The 19,965-nt window shown below is 35.4% G+C and overlaps 2 protein-coding genes across 6 annotated transcripts; one reads left to right on the forward strand and one right to left on the reverse strand.

Moving 5' to 3' along the window:
- Positions 1–5,908: 5,908 nt before the first annotated feature.
- Positions 5,909–9,228, forward strand: LOC133798497 (serine/arginine-rich splicing factor RS2Z33-like). 2 transcript variants are annotated; one of them, XM_062236790.1, is made up of 7 exons: positions 5,909–6,065; positions 6,839–6,950; positions 7,629–7,668; positions 7,820–7,915; positions 8,063–8,259; positions 8,370–8,453; positions 8,598–9,228. In XM_062236790.1, exons 2-7 carry the CDS (start codon positions 6,844–6,846, stop codon positions 9,058–9,060), a joined length of 987 nt encoding a protein of 328 aa, XP_062092774.1. In that variant the 5' UTR covers positions 5,909–6,065; positions 6,839–6,843; the 3' UTR covers positions 9,061–9,228. The 2 variants fall into 2 exon arrangements, with proteins under 2 accessions (XP_062092774.1, XP_062092772.1); XM_062236788.1 differs by lacking the exon at positions 5,909–6,065 and having other exon boundaries at positions 6,833–6,950; positions 7,426–7,668.
- A 3,422-nt stretch (positions 9,229–12,650) lies between these two features.
- LOC133798498 (protein MAEA homolog) lies at positions 12,651–17,095 on the reverse strand. 4 transcript variants are annotated; one of them, XM_062236791.1, is made up of 7 exons: positions 16,609–17,095; positions 15,994–16,188; positions 15,514–15,636; positions 14,226–14,441; positions 13,516–13,649; positions 13,130–13,316; positions 12,651–13,053 (listed from the first exon to the last, which is right to left on the reverse strand). In XM_062236791.1, the coding sequence occupies exons 1-7, from the start codon at positions 16,924–16,926 to the stop codon at positions 12,952–12,954; spliced, it is 1,275 nt and encodes a 424-aa protein (XP_062092775.1). In that variant the 5' UTR covers positions 16,927–17,095; the 3' UTR covers positions 12,651–12,951. The 4 variants fall into 4 exon arrangements, with proteins under 4 accessions (XP_062092775.1, XP_062092776.1, XP_062092777.1 ...); XM_062236792.1 differs by having other exon boundaries at positions 14,226–14,438; positions 16,609–17,093; XM_062236793.1 differs by having other exon boundaries at positions 14,253–14,441; positions 16,609–17,090.
- Positions 17,096–19,965: the final 2,870 nt, after the last annotated feature.

Raw genomic sequence — 19,965 nt, forward strand, 5'->3', positions numbered from 1 at the left:
GCAATGCTACCAAACATATATCATATGTCAAATATTGAATATAGGGCATTCAGCATGCTTACTTAACAATTTCTAGCATAATTAGGACCATGCATAAACACAGAGGCTCAAGCTCTGAACAATCTCATATTCAATATTCATAGCATGCTCTAATCACATGTTTCTCGTGCAACACATGCATCACATTTAATCACTTGACATGCCTCAATAATAATTATGCATGTCACATTTAAACACCCGACATGCATTAAGAATAACCATGCATGTCATATATACACATGGTGCAGTTTTCTTACCTTTGGTCCAATCACAAGTTACCAATAAACGAGCCACAAGCACAATCTTGATTCCAAGCCTCTAGTGATAACCTAGTCACAACCACAAATGACGATCCAATGAGTTCTAGTTCTAAAACCAACCCCGGAACCAAAACCTAGCCTCCAAGACATCAAACCCCACTAATCCGAGTAGTAGGAATGATCCCGAGGCCTAAAACCAAGTTCCCGAGGTCAAAACACTCAAACGAGCTCAACACCCTACCTGAGCCGCGGCCCCAACACCTTGAGCCGTGGCCCCCAGCCACATCAGGAGCAAGGTCCGCGGCGCCTAGCACGCCCTAAACCTCTCCAGCTGCTTCTTCAAGCTTAGGCTGCGGTGCCCAAGAATAGGGCCGCGGCCACCCACCCAGAACCAGCTATAAACCTGATTTTAACCTTTTAAAACCTTCCAAAAACATATCCAAACATCTCCAAACTCAAAAATCAAAGTTCCCAAACACCCCCCTGATCCAAAACCCATAAAACCCAAATCTCAAATCACCCAAAAACTCATCAAAACACCAAAGTCCAATTCAAGCTTAAAAACTTTAAAAACTTAAAACTTGAATTACCTCCGATTGAGTTGTTTCCAACTAAATCCTTCGGCTAATAAGCTTTTAATCTTACCTAGGATCACTATGCCTTGATCCTCGCTTGAATCCGAGACCTAGAACTCAAGTTACCTTAAAAAATGCGATCGAGAGACGAAAATGGAACTTCGAGGGAGAGAGAACGTACAGAATGTCCTTTTATTCCTTTAAAAGGTTACTTCAAGCTTAAGTAACCTCAAATAAAACCTAGTGCTCGGGGTCCCGAAAACATCCCCGGGGGCAAAATAGTCAAAAGCTCCAGAATTTCCTCCCTGATCTTACTAACGCCATATTTATCATCAAATATTCATTCCCATTACCCAATAACCCAGTAATGCTCTAAATACCCCTTGACTCACTCCGAGTCAAGAACAAATCCCTTTGTGACTTTCCCACTAGCTTATCTCCTAGGATCGTCTCGTGCTGGGTAACCCTGGCATAACTAAATAATAATAAAGCACCACACACATACACATATATGCCAAATATGCCAGAAATGGCCAAAATATGAAAATCATCCAGTTACTCAGAAATGGGTTCACATGCATATTTAATACACCTAAACATGCGTATTATCATTTAATAACACAATAAATCAATTATGGCCCTCCCGGCCTCCTAATCAAGGTCCTAAACCTTATTACGAAATTTGGGGCATTACATGTACCAATCCCACAGACTTATTCACTTTCGCTGCCTTGACAGCAACATTACAATACTTCTAACTAAACAAATCCTTGAATCCATCCCAACCTAGAGTAGTAACATCTCTAGTCTGTGATGCCACTTCCCACCAAATGCGAGCATCCTCTCTCAACATATACGTGGCACAGGCTACCCAATCATTACCTTCTACCCTCATGAAATCCAAGATAGAGGTAATCATGCTCATCCACTGTTCGGCCTTCAGTGGATCTGGTCCTCCCTCAAAGGTTGGAGGATGTTGCCTCCTGAACCGTTCATACAGTGATTCCCACCTATTCCCAACTTCTGATGTCTGTAAAACTGGTGCCACAATAGGTGGCACGATAGATGCAGCGCTCCCTAACGGAGCCTGCTGTCTCAGAAGACGAATCTGTTCTTCTTGGCTCTGAAGCCGAGCTTGCATGTCTGTCGAAATTTGTTGCCAGTTCTTAGGGATTGGCGGAGGGTTCTGGCCCTGGTCATCATCCCTAGTCTCAGACCCAGTGCCGACTAGTCATGTAGATTGCCTTGGACGCATAGCTATCCAAGTTAATCTACAATCAACGACTCGGCGGTCAGACTATGATGACAGGGTAATAATCTTTCCATAATCCACCACTGGGAATCAACCAATCACAAGAAATCAAGATATAGGCAATTATCCATATATTCATCCATATGAAAATAATCATTCAGATATTCATTCACATGCACAACAATGCTAATAAGCACGCCACAATATCGTCACACAACAGTTAAGGGCCAGACCCTATCAGTATCTCATGCTCCCTATCAATCATACATATGAAAGCATTCATTTTCCTTTCAAACACTTAAGCACATAAGCACAAATATACGATTACCAAACCCTGAGTCGAGCTTGTCTTTAGCGACAAGTGTACATGTCCAGCCAGTCTTCAGGGACCCTTAAACCTGGTCGGCTCTGATACCAAGTTGTAACGCCCTGGGTAACCAAGACCGTTACACTTTGTGTTTATAATCGTGCAAGACTCACTAATCAAGTCATTTAGTTAAAAACGTGACCCTAAAGTCATAATCGAGTTAGGGTTAAAAGATTTTGGTCATAAATAGATAAACGTTTGGTACATGGGATAAAAAAAAACAGGGTTTAAGGAAAATTTACAAACTTTCAAAAGTTCTATACAATCACAAGCCAGTCTAATGGAAAAATACGCATTTTTGGTTTTCCTGTCCCTGTATCGTCCCTCAGCTGTGGCGAATGAGCAGCCGACTATGTACATCCCGCCCTCAGAGCTTTCCAACTCAGGATTGGTCAACAATGCCCTTGCCTTTACCTGCACCACGTTGCACCCGTGAGCCAAGGCCCAGCAAGAAAACCATAAAGCATAACATAAGCAATACAGATAATCAGTTAATCCATATGGCAGTTAACCAGATACTCAGCGTGTTATGACAGACACATAACCAGTGATGGAAAATAATGATTCACAAGCCATTCATCTCAATACTCAACAAGTCATAAACATCAGATTAATAATAATAAACATATCATACTCATCATACAATACTCAGGGTACCCTCTATTTAACCCATTGACTCTGGTTCGCTTAGGCCAAGCTCAGTGATTATTTAATTGACCTCAGCTCTTAGTGGCCGAGCCGTGTTCTGTGCGAAAATATCAATCTAGGCACATAAAATATTTGTATTCAAATATAGGGAGCCCTTAGTCCCATCACAGCCACATAAAAGGGTGTAGTTTTCTTACCTTTTACACTTGCACTAGATTTCAAGAGACGACCCCTCGAGTACGATTCTATCCCAAAGCCCAAGCGGTAAACTAATCACAAACCATAAGTAGCACCCTCATTATAATTCAATTCCATAAACCATTTTCGGGACCAATCCCAAGCTCTCGGGAACTCCAATTCCACCAAATGGGGTGGTGGAATCGACTCCCCGAGCCCTTGGAAAACAACCCTAAAAAGTATCCAAAAATCAGGTTCTGAAAGCTGAGTAGCGCTACCAGATGGGTGCTACAGCGCTAAGGTCAGAGACTCTAGCCCCCCAGAAATGCAGCCTAGCACTGTAGCGCTCCCAACCTAGCGCTACAACGCTAGTACCAGAAATGCAAATTTCTGGGTTTCTCTCTTCGAACTTCCCCGAGCCAAAGCTCCAAAAATCCTCCCCAATCATCAACCAAACAAAAAATTGAGCCCATAAATCACTATATCTCACCCAAAACAACATAGCAACATCAAAACCTAGCTAAGAACCCCACCAAACACAAACATCAAAATTGAGCTTGAAGCTCAAGAACACTAACTGAAAAACCAGAAAACCCAGAACAATCAATGGCTAAAAATATTTACCTTAGGGAGGAATTCAACCCTAGGCTGTCTCCAATGCCACTCCAAGCTTCAGCACCCAAAATCCTAAGCTCAAGTTCCTCACAACTTCATCTCAAACCCAAATTCAGAAATCAGAATCCATAACTCTCAAGAACAAGTGAAAACCTAAAACCAGAAAATGAAATTCTTACCTTCCTCCCAAATTAAAAATTCATAAGGCTTGCTAGCTGTAAATCCTCCTCCACAGCTTAATTCTACTCCCAATTCCTCAAAAATCCAGCTGCCTAAACTTGAGTTCTCCTTTCCTTCTTGAAACCTTGAACCAACATAACCATGTAACCCGTAAGAAATCTAGAACGTAAAGATCAACCTCAGCTGTGGTTTATCTCATTTAAAACCTAAATGAGCTTTCTACCCCACCTTCAAATACATTTCCTTCCTAAACCTCAAGGGCAACCTAGTCCTTTTTACTCTTTGCAAAAATACCACTTTTTACTTATTATTTCAGTAACAACACTAATTCTCAGGTTACTAGTAGTTACCAGTTTCACAACTAAATACCACTTTCGTAACTCCCTGCTAACACCGCGGGACAGGATCTTCTCATGCCGAAAACACCACACATAACTCAAAATCATATCCTCAACGGGTTCAAATTACAAATACGCCATTCTAAACTAATCAGGGCCCACATGCATATTTAATACTCATAAACATGCATTTAATCATTTATTCACATATAATCATGCATTTAAACATTAAATCATACATATATACCAATTATGTCCTCCCGACACGCTAAGCAAGGCCCTTAAGCCTTATTAGCAAATTTTGGATCGTTGCCGTAAACATCTTAATATACCAAATAGTTATTTTTAGGTTATACTATGGTATCTTATTATTTAAAATATATTTTGGTAACATTCAAGCTTATTTCATAAACAAATGAGTTGTCATATAGTATAATAAGCTACTATATAGTTTATTAATAAAAATTAATTTAGTATACTACACGGTAACTCTTATATGAAAACTTTTAATAGACTTTTTTAGTCACTCGTGTATATTACATGTCTTATATTTTAAGATACGTTTACGTTACCTTCAAATCTATTTTAGAAACTAATTAGTTATAATATAGTATAAAAAGTTACTCTTATAATTCCAAGTTATCATAAAGAGCTTATTATAAAATGATATTATTTAGTATACTGCATAGTTACTTTTAAAAGTTACATTTTCATTGTTTTTAAAATCATTTAAGATACCAATTATTTACCTTTTGATATATGACTAGATTTTTTGGTTTGCCACAAATTTAAAGCAACCAACAAACTTAGTGAGTTACTAAAAAGAGTCTTCTTATGTTCTATTTAAAACTTACCAAATAATATCCTAAAGAATCTATTTAAAAAAAAATTAGTTGAAATGTTTCTAAAATAACTTTAAAGTTGTTTAGTATAGCATATGGTATCTTTTAAATGTAGAATAAGAATACAAATTTTGTTTAAGTTTAAAACTTAGTTACTTTTTTGTTAACAAATATAAAAAAGAAACAAAAATGTTGATTTTTATCTTGGTCATCTTCTACGGCGACGGTAAAAAAATATATGCTTCCCACATATCAAAATGATCACCTTAAAGAGTAGGTCGCGATGATACTACTTTTGATCCCAACAGACTAGTGGTGTAGCTAGAAAAAAAAATTTGAAGTTAAGGAGAAGAAAGATAAAGATGAAAAAAAGTGAAAAAAAACTATACACCAACCAAAAAGTAATAATGTAAGTAAAATAAGTTACTGTATTTTTGTAATTAAGTTACAAAAAAACGATGTCAAGTGTAAATTAAAAAAAAATGGGCCCAGTCTCACATGGACAAAAATAGCTTTAGAAAAGGTTGGCCCATGATCCAGTCTAGTGTGTCTGGGCAGACCAATTAGGCATGGGCCGGCTAAGAAAGAGAAAAAGAAAAGAGTAATAACGTAATATGTGACGAATCGGGGGGCATTTAACAGAACCTCCTCCAACTTATCCATGACCAATTGACCCCATCGAAACAAAAGCCCTTTACGTGCTCTCTCTCTCTCTATTACTCTCTCTCTTTAGGGTTTGATTTTTTTAGCTGCGGATCTTCTTCATCATTAGGTCCGCCTCCTCTCTCTCTCTCGCTTTTCCTAATTATCTGTAATTTTGAAATTTTGGTATTTATGTTGCTGTTGTTATGAATTCCTGTTGAATTTTCATCTTGTTGTAATTGGAGTTTTAATTGAGCTTTGTTTTTAACGATTTTTTCGGCATCCATAGGTTTTTTCTTCCTCCAGATTTGCGTTTCTACTGAAGTTTTTTTATTTTATTTTTATTATTAAAATAAATATTTGTGTAAATTTGTAAACATTTGTGTATTTGAGGAATGTACCCAAACTACTTCGTAATTTTTAATTCTTCACGTGTAAGAATTGTTCATGGTTGAGATTTTAACATTTTGGGTAAGTGGGTTAGCAGGGTGGTTTTGGAAGAGAAAGTGAGTCTTTTGATTGAGATGTTTGAGCTCCTGCTTAATAAGGAGAATCACTTAACGCTGATTTTATTGTTTCTGTTGCCTTTTGTGTTTTACTATGAGTATAACCATCGTAAAGTGAAAATATTGTTTTGTACGATGATGTTTGGTCCTGCCAGCAAACAAAACAAGATACTGAAACATTTTTGTGAACACAAATAAACCCTTTGTATATTCTTGCGTAATTTTTTTTTTGTTGAAAAAATATTTTTGCGTAAGTTAGTGGTACATATTTGAATTTATGAATTATGCTGATATACTTGCTTAAGTGTAGTGCTGTATAATGTATGGCATGGATAATGAGCAAACTTTTATCATACACCTTGTGAATTTTCTTGGTTGATTGATATGTTTATCTTAGGTAAGATGCCTCGGTATGATGACCGATATGGTGGAACTCGGCTGTATGTTGGTCGTTTGCCTTCTCGAACTAGATCACGTGATCTTGAGGACCTGTTTAGCCGATATGGAAGGTAACCATTTTACTTTAATTTTCATTACTTTCGGGGATTATTTTGTTCATCAGTCATCACTTTAAATGTAGGCTAGGCTTCATAGTAAAAAATTAAGTTGAAGAGTTGTTGTTCGTGTTGTGGTTATATTTTATTTGTAACACTATGGTTAACTTACTCTTCGCCTTCCATGCGCCAGTCCTTAAATCATCTTGGGGTTTGTTCTTGTTGTGTCAAACTCATGTAGAACCTATTATGTTCTGCAACCCTTTTGCGAACATTAAGCATGACTTTTGTGCTTTATATGGTTTCCTTTATGTTATACCTTCTGTTCCAAAATAAAAGCCATTGGAGCATGTCCATTATTGAGGTGTGTATAGGTCTCCTTTGCCAATCCATTCTTTGTGCTTTATGTTGAAATGACATATATATCTTCGTGAGAATGTTGCACCCCTCCACGTGTCTGTATGGTTTAACATGAATGATCTTGTTGAAGGTTTCTTGGCTTTTGCCAAACCTGGAGGTCTGTGGTGAGAGGGTCTCATTGGTGGATTTGGCGAGTCTTTCTATAATGTTATTGCGTGTTTTAAATGGAAATGGCAACAATCTCAAAGTGGTGTTTAGTGAGGGGCGAAGTATCATCATCCCTTTGATACATTGTCATGATGGCCTTACTGTTTCTGGACCCGATTTATGCAGAGTACGTGATGTGGATATGAAGCGTGACTTTGCCTTTGTTGTATGTCCTTCTTACCTTATTCTTTCTCTTGCGATTTACACGCACATTCACCCATCAAGTAATATTGTAGCTCATATATGTTTTTTTGCGATATTATAGGGTTTTCAACTTTCGTCTTTCGAATTTTGTGCTTTATGTTTTCTTAAAACAGGAGTTTAGTGATCCACGAGATGCTGATGATGCGAGATATGGTTTGAATGGTCGAGACTTTGATGGAACACGCCTCATTGTGGAAGCTGCCAGAGGGGTAAGTGTCATTTATATCCGCCTCCAAATATTTCGTTTGCCTGCTCACTTAAGTCAGTTTAATCAGTTCGTGTTATCAATTTTTCAAAAGTTTTCTTTAGGGACATATTTTTGTTTACTTACTACTGAATGTGTTATTTGCATTTAGGGACCACGTGGTCCTGGTGGATCGCGTGAGTATCTTGGTAGAGGTCCTCCTCCTGGATCAGGGCGCTGCTTCAATTGTGGAATTGATGGCCACTGGGCTCGAGATTGTAAGGCTGGGGATTGGAAGAATAAGTGTTACCGTTGTGGGGAGCGAGGTCACATTGAAAGAAATTGTCAGAATAGTCCAAAGAAACTAAAGTATGTTATCTCTTCTCCTCCCCTTTTTTCTCTCTTAGATCACTCACGGTTTTCTATATATTTTTCTTTTAATTTTGGTGGTTATATTTATAAATATTTAATTTTTGTAGACGCGGACGGAGTCAATCACGTTCAATGAGTCCACGACATGGCAGGAGTCGAAGCCGCAGTTATAGCAGGGACCGGAGTTACAGGTTTATCTGCCTTTCTTTGTGTTTGCCTGCTGAAGAAATTTTATTACAACTGAGATTTTATTATACAGTGATTGTGCATTTTATGTTAATCAAAGGCTTTTAAGGAATTTTAAGAGTAATCATTGAAACTTTTTTTTTCCTCAGTCGATCCAGATCACCTGTTAAGAGGGGAGGACGCAGTGCTGAGAGAAGATCAAGGAGTCCACGTGATAGCCGGAGCCCTAAGCAGCTTAGGGGCTCACCTCCTCCATCCAAAGGAAGGAAGCAGCGTGATGCCACACCTGATGAGAGAAGCCCCCAAGTGAGGGGTAGCCCATCTCCTCGAGATCGTAGGTCAGACTACAGTGCTAGTCCCAGAGGAGGAAAGAGCCGAAGCCCTGTCAATGGTGCTGATGGAGACAATGGAGATGGGAGGTACCGAAGTAATGGCGGCGAAAATGGCCGCAGCCGCAGCCACAGTCCTACAAATGTTAGAAGCCGCAGTCGCAGCCGCAGTCCTACTAATGGCCAAACCCGCAGTCCCACACCAAACCGCAGGGATGACAGGAGCCCTATTGATGAGGATGATGATAACCATGGTTCTCCAAGGGGTAGTGAATCAGCTTAAAGCTGCATATGATTATATGCTTTTATTTGTCCACACAAGAGCCTTGATGTGTTGAGTTAAACTTGCTTCGTTTTTTCCTTGAATGGGATGATTGTAGTTCTTTAACAGTTGAGATATTATCTTAAAGACTTGAGACTATATAAACTCCGTTTGTCTGTAGACTTTCAATTTAACTTCTCATACTGCAGCTGGTTGTGGATGTCTAGTGTTGTGTCGATACAACCTCAAGGGTCAACTGGCACCCTCGGAAGATTGTGTCGAATTATAAAAGCAAGGTATTGGCCCCAAAATATTCAAGAGAAATGCTAAGAAAATTCTTTAAAAAACTCATTTAATACTATTCTAAGTGTAATGATAGGAAAGAATACAACTTTTTTTTTTGTTTGGTATTAGAAGAAAAGTTGGAGTGATAGAAATGATTATAGTATAAAATTAATATATTACCCATTTAGTAATTTATTATATATTTTTTTAATTTAATTTGTTATGCATTAATACAAATATTTTTTTTTTCTTTAAATCAAATTTGTATATATATTATTAATTGTAGCTAGTTTATGTATTTTGATTTATTTATTTATTACTAGATACAAACAACGAGCAACACGTTTGGTTAATTTTATTTATAGAATTTATTAATTATTTTTATTAAATTTATATTAATATCATATAAATTTCAAATAAATATCTTATTTTAATTAAATAATTTATTAATTTTTGTTTAAGTTTATGTTTGTTTTAGTTTTTGAATTTTGAAGTAACAATAAGTGATTATATATTATATGTTTAATGTAATATTAAATATTATAAGCGAATTTTAAATTTATGTTTCTTGCTAGTTTTTTTAAAAAAGTAATTTATTGCTAATTTACAGTATATTATATTATATGTTTAATATGATACTATTCTAATAAGTGAGTTTAAGTTTAATTAAATTTTATTTAAGTTATAAAACGTATGATTTATTATTTTAAATAATTATCATTGTAAAATATCTCAAAAATATCATATTTTAATTTGTTTAATTATTTATTATTTTAAAATAATTATTATTGTAAAATATCTCAAAAATATTATATTTTAATTTGTTTAATTATTTATTATTTTTAAATAATTATCATTGTAAAATATCTCAAAATATCCTATTTTAATTTTCTTAATTATTTATTTTATTCTATTTAAGTTTAAGTGTTTACAAACTATCGTTAAATATAAGAATATTATGTTAAATATAAGAATATTCCATTAAAGTTAAAATTAAAAAAATAAAAAACCGTTAAAACAAAAAATTTCCGTTATCTACACACTTATTATATAGAAGAGATGTATTTTAGTATAATAAATTTATTTATTTATATTTTAGTATTCCACCTATAAAAAAATAGTAATAATAGATATTAAAATTAAACAATGTCTGTCAAAAACAAAATGTAATTTCCTTGCTAAAAATTGAAACAACAACATAAATGCATTTATCAATGTTAATATATTTTTATTTTAGTTAAAAGTAAAATTATATATGATAAAATTAAAGAGATGTTAAAGTATCTAATAGATAGATGTGTATACATTATATAATATTTTATTTGATTATTATATAACAAGTAAATATATATCTCTATATAAAAAATGTGCAGATAATGAAAATTCTTAGTTTTAACGGTTTGTTTTTTTTAACTTTAACAGAATATTATAAATATTTAACGCAATATACCTTTAAAATTAACATAAAAATCGATATTTATCAATTATATTAATATAAATTTAAATATTATAAAATATCATTATTATGATAATATTTAATGTAATATTACATATATAATAATTATATTAATATAAATTCAAATTCAAATATTATAAAATATCATTATTATAATAATATATAATACAAAACTAGATATTTAATAATTATATTAATATAAATTTAAATGTTATAAAATATTATTATGATAATAATATATAATCTTAATTTTTTACTAATTATATTAATATAAATTTAAATATTATAAAATATTATTATAATAATAATATTTAATACTTATATCAATATAAATTTAAATATTATAAAATATTATTATAATAATATATAATACATAATCTTAATTTTTATTAAAAAATATCATTTATGTTTAAAAAGGTTATCATATTGTATATGTATATTTAAAAAAAAAATCATAAATAGTGTTTTGGTTTAATTTTTCATTTAATATGTTTATGTCATTCTTTTATATATAATATTGTTTATTTATTTGAGATTTATATGACAATAATACAAATTTAAAAAATATAATTAATAAATTCTATAAATAAAACTAAATAAATGTGTATTGGACACAGCTTATATCTAATATATATAAATAAGTGATTTTGAATTGCAAAATGTGACTTAGAGCCTCAATTTTTTTTCAACCACTCTTTGGTATCTTTGTGGAAGGATTAAAAATGGTAAGCCCAAGCGATTTACCATCCTTCCAACTCTCCCCTCCATCCAACCAAACAAATGAATGTTCCTCTCTCTCTCCTCTCCCTCCTCTCATTTCCCTTACACCACTCCATTTTCTCATATTTCCACATTGCCAAACAGACTGCAAAATAGGAAATCTTAACTTATTTTTAACTAAATATTTAAATAGAGCATTGTTATATATGACACACTGGTATCTAACACCGCCATATATTGCAATGAGTTTTAGAACTTACTTATTCTATTTTAAATTAAAATATGTAGGACTTGATATTAAATTGCACCAATAATAATACGTTATCTTAGTTGGTATTAAGCATCACTAATATTCCTTAGCAATCATTTAAATAAGATTTATTATTTTAAATTGTGTTTAAAAATAATGACACTACACATGTGCTTTTTAAATATGATTTGATATCTAATCAAATATTAAAAATAGAGTATAGTTACGGGATAACATACCCAACACATTGTTATTGGACGAAGAAAAAGATCCCATAAGATTTCAATTGCGAAGGTGGCCAAGTTTTTTAATTTATTTTGGGATTCTACCAACACTTTTTCACTTGCAAAATTAGCTTATTACAAGTATTTCTTTGGTATTCTCAATGTTAGCTTTTAGTACTAGCATGACCAGCATTATTTTCCTCAAATAAAACTAACTTTATTTTTCAGTGTGGGGCTTAATTCGGCTCAAGCATGTGAGCTTCCGATTCATTTCATGCTGCTTTTTCTGACTCTTTCCTTAGTTTTGGATAACAACTGTGTATCTTAATGGGTTCAGCGTTTTGTTTTCTAATATTATAATTTTATTGTTCAATTTTTCATGTGCAGCTTTATCTCATGTTGTCCGTTTTGATAATAAAGCCATTCATGGTCTTGCTAAGTATATCCTTAGGCTAAACAATGAACTTACTTGGATCTATTTGATGTTTTTGCTCCACTTATCTGTGATGTTTGCACTATGCATATGGTGATTTTAATCACCTTTTCAACAAAAAACAAAAAAACTGATCCGACGGGCTAAGCTAAAGGAGAGTTGCAGCAGACAACTGAGTTCAACACCATCCTGGGAGTAAGCAATTATTTAATAATCAATGGATACCCATTCTACAGAAGTTAATTTAGTGAAAATATATAATGACATCAATTTATTTCTGTAAGTTGCAAACTATGCACAAAAGTACAATTGATGATACATAGACAAACGGTTATACTTGAACAATAATCGTCAGAATATATACAAGAAGTTTTCAAGACAATATCACCAAGGCATGACAAGACTATTTGTTCAGGGAAACTCCTTAGATTGGGGGTTTCCATAATTTCCAACAACAAAAGGATTTATCCACAAAGCACATAAAACTCCAATTGCTATTAATGCCAAGTGGAAAGGGGTACTACTGAACAGGTCAGATATTGGATCATGATATGTATGCCTTTACCAGATCTTTGAAGTTGCAGATGTACCCAGTTCTGGGACAAGTAATTTTGCCATTATTCTTCTTAGCCATGTCTTCAAGAGCCTGCCAAAGCAAAAAAGTTAAGACCTATAAAATAAATTAGGAACTATAATACATCTAATACTGGTTTATTATGAACCTTAGTACTGTAGACGTAGCCATTAGGCAAGACTTGTGGTGGGTTCTCTGTGTCCATTAGTTCTTTAGTTATGTAGCATACAAGCTTCGAGTGATGTTGCTTTGAGTATGGTAATGAATGAGCTAGTTTTCGAAAATTCTCCTGTGACAAGGGATCCTCCTTGGTGCAATCGTCTTCGTAACAGTATCTAAATCAGGTCAAGGTAAAATAAAGTGATTGGATGCAACAAGCAGAAACCCATAATATCTGCACAAATGTGTAAAAAAAAAAAGGCATGGCTAAAAGCTACTGTATTTTTCTGCTTTTCTAGAATGCTGGCATAAAGATCAATTGGCAAAGAAAATATCTTAAGATTAATTGAAAAACCATAACATGTGTGTGGATACGGGGTTTTCAGCGCAGACAAGCCTGCTTGCAGATATATGTTTAGCAAAGGCTCAAGCGTCATGCCATATAATTTACAGAACTCCTGTTTAAATTGGTCCACAAGGTAATCCCATTGCTTTGGTTCAAATAAAACCTGAAGAAGATGAAATATCAGCTCCCAGAATGAAACAAAAAAAAAATCCACAATAACTTAAAGAATCAAAGGATCATCTATGCGCCCTAGTCATTGTACATTACTAGTTATATAAAGTTAAGCTTCTGCAATTAGATTGTTTAAAACGCTAAATAAACTATAAAATAATTGAAAATCAATTTACAAGAGTACAACATCCAACTAATGCCAAACAAACTACTATATCAAGCAACAACATGGATCAAGATGAACCCTAGAGATTAATAAAAAAATAAAAAATAAAAAACTTCTATACACATCTATTTAGTAATTTGAATTCAACTTGGATATCATTTATCCCCAAGGTTGCCCATTTAATTTTAACGGCCTAGTAGAGGAGGGAAAGAGATTTGTTTTTTGTTTAACAACGGTTTCTATGTTCTTAAGTCTGTCCACCAAAATGAGGTAAAAAGTTTACTTGGGAAGAAAAAGCATAACAATCTAAATGCTGCTAAATTACAACAAAAAAAGAAGGGAAGCCCATTCATTGTACTAAAGAGTAAAACATATTTTCGACCAAACAGAGAGGTCACCTACATATTTTAGACCAAACAGAGAGGTCACCTTGTATGTAGCACATTCAGTAGTACTCTTATATGCTAGTGTGACAAATACCCGCTGCAATTCTTTCATATGGGAAGATCCCCATGGTGCAAGGTACTTCCGAGCATATGTAATAGCTCGAAGGTTATTTTCAGCTCGTACCAACTCTATAAACTCTTGAAGTCTCAACTGAAATTCGAATTTGCTCTGCTATTAAAGAAGTCAATAAAAATAGTTGGCATTAGAAAAGTTGTACAAATTTATTCGTGAGACACTAGCTCAAATTTTATTATGTTAGCTCGAACTTCTAGTTGCTCTAACTTTAGCAAGGAACCGGTTTATAATAAGAAACTTTTATCAGCAGTCAATTCCAAGAGCTTCATTTTATCTGGTATAGCAACAGAACATGTTAGTTTTAAATTATTTGCACCATAAACCTCACAATTACAATTAGAAGTTCTGAATTTTAGGGATGCAACAGCACATATAGCTTGTTGTAGATAAACATGGAATATAAGCATATTACTACTAATCATAGTGAACTTCTTGAATGTCTTTTTATAAAAAGAATTAAACATATTTAGCTTAAAGAGTTAGAATGCCTGTCGTTTCTGCTATGATAAAACACTCATAAAAACAAGCACAGTATATTTCCCAGCAAATTATACTCCCTTTCCTTAGCTTGCTTTCCCATTCAATACTAGAGCAAATAAAGATCTAACTCTAAAAATAATACTTAAAATAGCGAGTAAAGATCAACACAGCCTAAAGATGATGAAAACAGATAATAATTTCACGTTGCAGAATCCTTTTAATCTTACTACATCAACTATATTTGAAGTACTTGGCAGAAATAAAATTTTCAAGCACTGGAACAAGTATTTAATCTGATGTAATGTAATAATTTTGCATATGCATAACCTCTGTCTATCTACACGTACTTTAAAATTATGTGCATTACAAAATCTCACATTTCTGAAGTATAAGCACACAATAACACATATAAATATTGTTTAGATGTAAACACAAAATATGAGCATATTAATCATAGTGATCATCTTGATTTAAATATATATTTCAAAATCAGATGAAAGAAATAAAGAATAAACCATATTTAAAGTAGTTACTACATCTAACTAGTTACTATATCAGCTATATTTAAAGTAGTTGGAAGAAATTAAATTATCCTGCACTGGAGCATGTGGTTAATTTGAGGTGATGTACTATGTATGTATATTAGCTATGTCACGCTTGCAGAAAAGCCATGAGAAAGTGTATATACCTTGGATTTCTTCAACCTTGACTTGTTCTCTGCGCACCATACTAGTGCAGGAGCTACCTCCTTATTTTGAAGAGCCTCAATAACCTTCTTTGCTTCTTGGAATACTTCAATATCAACAAGATCCTAGCACATAAATAGATATCAAAGGATTCAAAATGATGATGAGTTAGATTTTTCTGTTCATAAAAACTTCACATGTTTGACAGCCCATTAGACTATTCCACCGCATTTAAAGTAAGGTAACAATCAGTACGGTATGCATACAATAATCTGGTCTGAATTGAATTCGTTATGCAATAAAAAGGTGACAAGGTCAAACCAAAATGCAAAGTACTTTGCTTTGCTTTCATTTAATAACATAGGAGTGTGAGACATGACATGTGGGTTTGGATGGAGAAGTGACAACAAACTTTTCAAAGACCTCCAAACAACCATGAATAGAGATCACTGAATACATTTTTGGTAAATAAGTTAGAGTACCTGCATATTGCTGCTTTCTGCCAACTTCATTGCAGTGTCATAGTATGACATACGCAACATGTAGTCCACAAGGATGCGCTTCACCTTCATGTCGTTCCATTCAAACAAATTCTCAGCATCCGCCAACTCTAAATGATCGAGTCGAGCTCGGCACCTTTGTGCCTGCAAGTGTTCCACTCGATTCCCCTCTTCCAACTAAAGGTGAAAAGGTAAAGACGGCATGCCAATTAATACAATATCATTTTGGCTAACTTTCTCATAAATCTTTGTCATAAAGTAGCAAAATTCAATTGCAAATAAACACCAACACTAATTTCCAGCTTCAAATCTATTGAAAATAAACACAGCTAAACTTCATTAGTTCTCCCATTAGATCAGATCGACAAAGTATAATAATTTGATCATTTTCGAACTCACCCAATCGCAAAGTGACTAAACTCAAAAGTTATCAAGAAAAAACAAAGAGCTAACATTACCATTTTTTTTAATACACAAACAGTAAACGCTTCACTTTTAAACTAATTTATCTAATCTAACTGAAAGTTCTCATTTTCTTGGCCTTGAACTGATCAGACTCTAATCAAATTCAAACCTAAGACTTCCAACTCTCATTACCTTCCGTTTAAGCCCTTGCAATCTTGAGACGAGCGAGCTCAGATGACTGACAGCCTCGTCGCGCGACATATCGTTTCGGTCAGCAGCTTCAGCGACGCCTGAGATGACGGCGGATACCTCTTTCTCGAAGACACGGTGGTTGGTCCGGATCGTTTTCTTGTAGTGCTCGAATGGGACTCTAAGAAACTGGTGCTCCAACTTCACGGAATCGGCCAATTGGTTCGGCTTCGGGGACGGAGGGGCTGAAGCAGTGGGATTAGGTGCTGAATTTGGATTTGGGGCGGCGCTGTTACCATTGGGTAGGGAATCCATTTCCATGTATAATCGAAACCAGAGTGACGAAGAGAAGAAGAAAACAAAGAATTTGGTGATTTCCTCGGGAAATTGTTTTCCGGGAAACTAGAAGACGCAACTCCGAAAGGGATAATAGAGTAGGAGGTAAGGAATATGATAAAACGTCGACGTAGCGGTTTGGGGATTTGTTTGGTAGCGTGATACTGGAAACTCCTAGTCCTGGGCTAGGATTAAACCTATGCTGATTTTTAGATGGATATAATTTTAGAGATTTTTTAAAAATATATATATAAAAAATTTGGGAAATTTTACCGTAGTTTAACCCCTATCCGTAGGGGCATTTATGTATAGGTATAAATTATAACCTAATTTTGTATACGATGAATTATACTGTAGTTATAATAAATATTTTACTAGCTTTTAAAAAAATTCTAAATATTTTTCAATGCTAAAAGTTAAAGTTCAAAATAATTAATTGTGGACGTATATAAAAAAAACATGAGTGCAATTGATTGTTTTAATCCTATTTTAGTAATTATAAATTATTCGAAATTTTTCGAAAAATAGTTAAATGCTTGCTATAATTATAATGTACAATGTCATATAAAAAAAATAGTTATAATTTCTTTACATACTGGAAACACAAACACTCTTATCGATAGGAGCTAAACTGACACTCTACTGTAAAATTTTCCAAAAAATTATTATATTGATTTGGGTTTACATAAATACGATTTTTATAGTATTCTTACTATTTAGTCGTTAACTAGATAATATCCCAATATTAATTCATAATGTAAGAAAATATACTTAAAATAAACCAAAAATATATTTATAAATATTTATCCAAAATAAATTAAATAATCATAAAAAATCAATCAAGAAAATTACCAAAATATCATATCAAATAACATAAAATAAATCAAAATAAAAAATATGTATCTGTTGACGCGGTTCTTCGCCAACGGGTAATTAAGAGAATGAGAGAAAATGATTAGTGCTAAATGTGAACCGAAATAGATATATGATCTTAGAGGACGAAAGGGGTGACTCAAGACACGGTTTTTAAATGGTTCGAAGGTTAAAATCCTTCTACTCCACTAGTCAATATTATTGATATGTACTGAGTATTTGGTTACAAAGTATTTCTTACAAGAGATTATTTTTCCAACCCCTATCAACTCCCAGGGTCTCCATATTTATAGGAGAAGGCACCTGGAAGTTGGTAGGGAGGTCATCCCGTGACCTTCTTACTTGTCGTATCAATTCTGTGACATTCATGATTAATTCCTAAACCTGACACATAAGTGTGGTCAAATCAATAGGTAAGGAAGTAATGGGCCGCACGGCCCAACCCCACCGTGGGTGTCTGAACACGCACGTTCCTGCTGCGTGTCCGAGAAGTCAGAGGAATATCAGACACGTGATGCCTGATATATGCACGTTTACCTTGCGTGTGTTTACTTCTCAAGGGGTCACAGCCCATATCCAGCTCGTACCGCGAGCTTCATACTGGACTCGACCTTCGGCCTTCAGGGGGCCTGCTCCAGTCTTGGACTATGGAGGGGAGCCCTTTGGGTTCCTCGAGCTAACGACAGAAGCTCCGGTCTTAGGGGAGTTCATGAGATAACTACGATTAGTCAGCAGCTCGACTTGCTAACCAGCCCGTGGGAAAACCAGGGCGTACATCTGCCCCCCAAGCTCCTGCTCGTGGTATACCACGTCGTATATAAGACCACAGTAGGGGCTTTTGGACTTCCCCATGAACTCTTCGCATTCCACCTTTTATGCAGGCGTCTGATACGTGGAACATCGTGGGTGGTGACGATACGTCTTACGAGAACCGCATTTAATGGCCTAGCCCATGCCCAGCCGTCGTTTCGTATTTCGAGTGGAGGGCCTCAGATCCCCCATCAGGGCCATCCAACGCCCTCTATACGTGATCATTTACGCATATAAAAAGGGGTGGCCACCCTACGCATGGGCCACCCTTTCACTCGAAATTTTTCAAGCTTCAAGCTCCTCTTCTTCTTCTCTCTATATCTCTAGAAGAACAAAACCCTCGATCCCGCTACTGCTACTTTCAGCGTTCAAGAAGCTTAGGCGCACGGACTTCTCCGAAGCTTTGGAAGCCATTACACCGACGAAGCTCTTATCAACGCAACACCTTCGTCTACCTCCCAGTCACACACTATAAGTTTCCTGACCCTGTGTGTTTTGAAAATATGCTACTGTAGATTAGGTAAATTTTTTTTACTGTAGCTGCATGCAAGGGTTTGCTGGGTTTTGTGGATATGGAGGGTGACAACCCTTTTAGGTTAGGGCACATTTGTTGTAGGAAATCGCTTTAGAGTATGGGTTTCAGGATGCTTTTTCTGGGGAAAATTTATGGGTAGGAGTTTTGGGAATTTTGGGTGCAAAACCGGGTAGCTTAGGGAACACGCCTCACAAGCGGTTTTGCAATTTCCTGCCTACTGAACCTTTCCCCCCAAGGCAAATTCTATCCTGACCCTCCTGGCACACGAATCCCGAGTAATCGGGGATCGGTTGGGAGCACAGGCGCGTGTTCATCGAACCGCGTGGTCCCACTCTCCACGGGCTGGGCTTACCTCAGCTCGTGTAAATAATAATTTCTTTTTCCTCATGCTTGGGTTGCCTTTTCTGAAATGTTTTCTTTTGTTCGTTAGGCGACCAGATGGCTCCAAAGAGAAATCTCCCACAGAAGAACGTCAGCAGCTCGGCCTCCCAGCAGGACAAAGGGAAAGTGGCGATGCCTAGCTCCCCGATCCCCCGCTTCGGGCCGACAGTGGAGAAGGAGGTCGAGGTGGCCCCTGATGCCTTCTTTGAGGCGGAAAGGATCGTCTCGAAGATAACCGACTAGGCGAAGATTAACAAAATCTTCCTTTCCCACAACATCGCCTTGGGGAAAGCGTCCGTAGTGGCTCGACCTGCTTCAGAGGGCGAGCGGAGCTGTGCGCCGCTCGACGAGTCGTTCGCGGCCTGGAGTGGTGAACATTTTAAGGCAAGGACCTTCCTTCCACTGGATCAGTACTTTGCTGATTT

The sequence above is a fragment of the Humulus lupulus genome, chromosome 8 (assembly GCF_963169125.1).
Source record: "Humulus lupulus chromosome 8, drHumLupu1.1, whole genome shotgun sequence".
Lineage (NCBI taxonomy): Eukaryota > Viridiplantae > Streptophyta > Magnoliopsida > Rosales > Cannabaceae > Humulus > Humulus lupulus.

What these genes read in the sequence shown, in the direction of transcription:
- LOC133798497 (XM_062236788.1), top strand. Translation starts at nt 7,501, where the DNA reads ATGTTATTGCGTGTTTTAAATGGAAATGGCAACAATCTCAAAGTGGTG. An exon ending in AGCGTGACTTTGCCTTTGTT is followed by an intron (nt 7,669 to 7,819) that starts GTATGTCCTTCT and finishes TTCTTAAAACAG; the next exon opens with GAGTTTAGTGATCCACGAGA. An exon ending in TTGTGGAAGCTGCCAGAGGG is followed by an intron (nt 7,916 to 8,062) that starts GTAAGTGTCATT and finishes ATTTGCATTTAG; the next exon opens with GGACCACGTGGTCCTGGTGG.
- LOC133798498 (XM_062236791.1), bottom strand. Translation starts at nt 16,926, where the DNA reads ATGGAAATGGATTCCCTACCCAATGGTAACAGCGCCGCCCCAAATCCA. An exon ending in TGCAAGGGCTTAAACGGAAG is followed by an intron (nt 16,189 to 16,608) that starts GTAATGAGAGTT and finishes TTTCACCTTTAG; the next exon opens with TTGGAAGAGGGGAATCGAGT. An exon ending in CTCTGTTTGGTCTAAAATAT is followed by an intron (nt 13,650 to 14,225) that starts GTAGGTGACCTC and finishes CATCTTCTTCAG; the next exon opens with GTTTTATTTGAACCAAAGCA.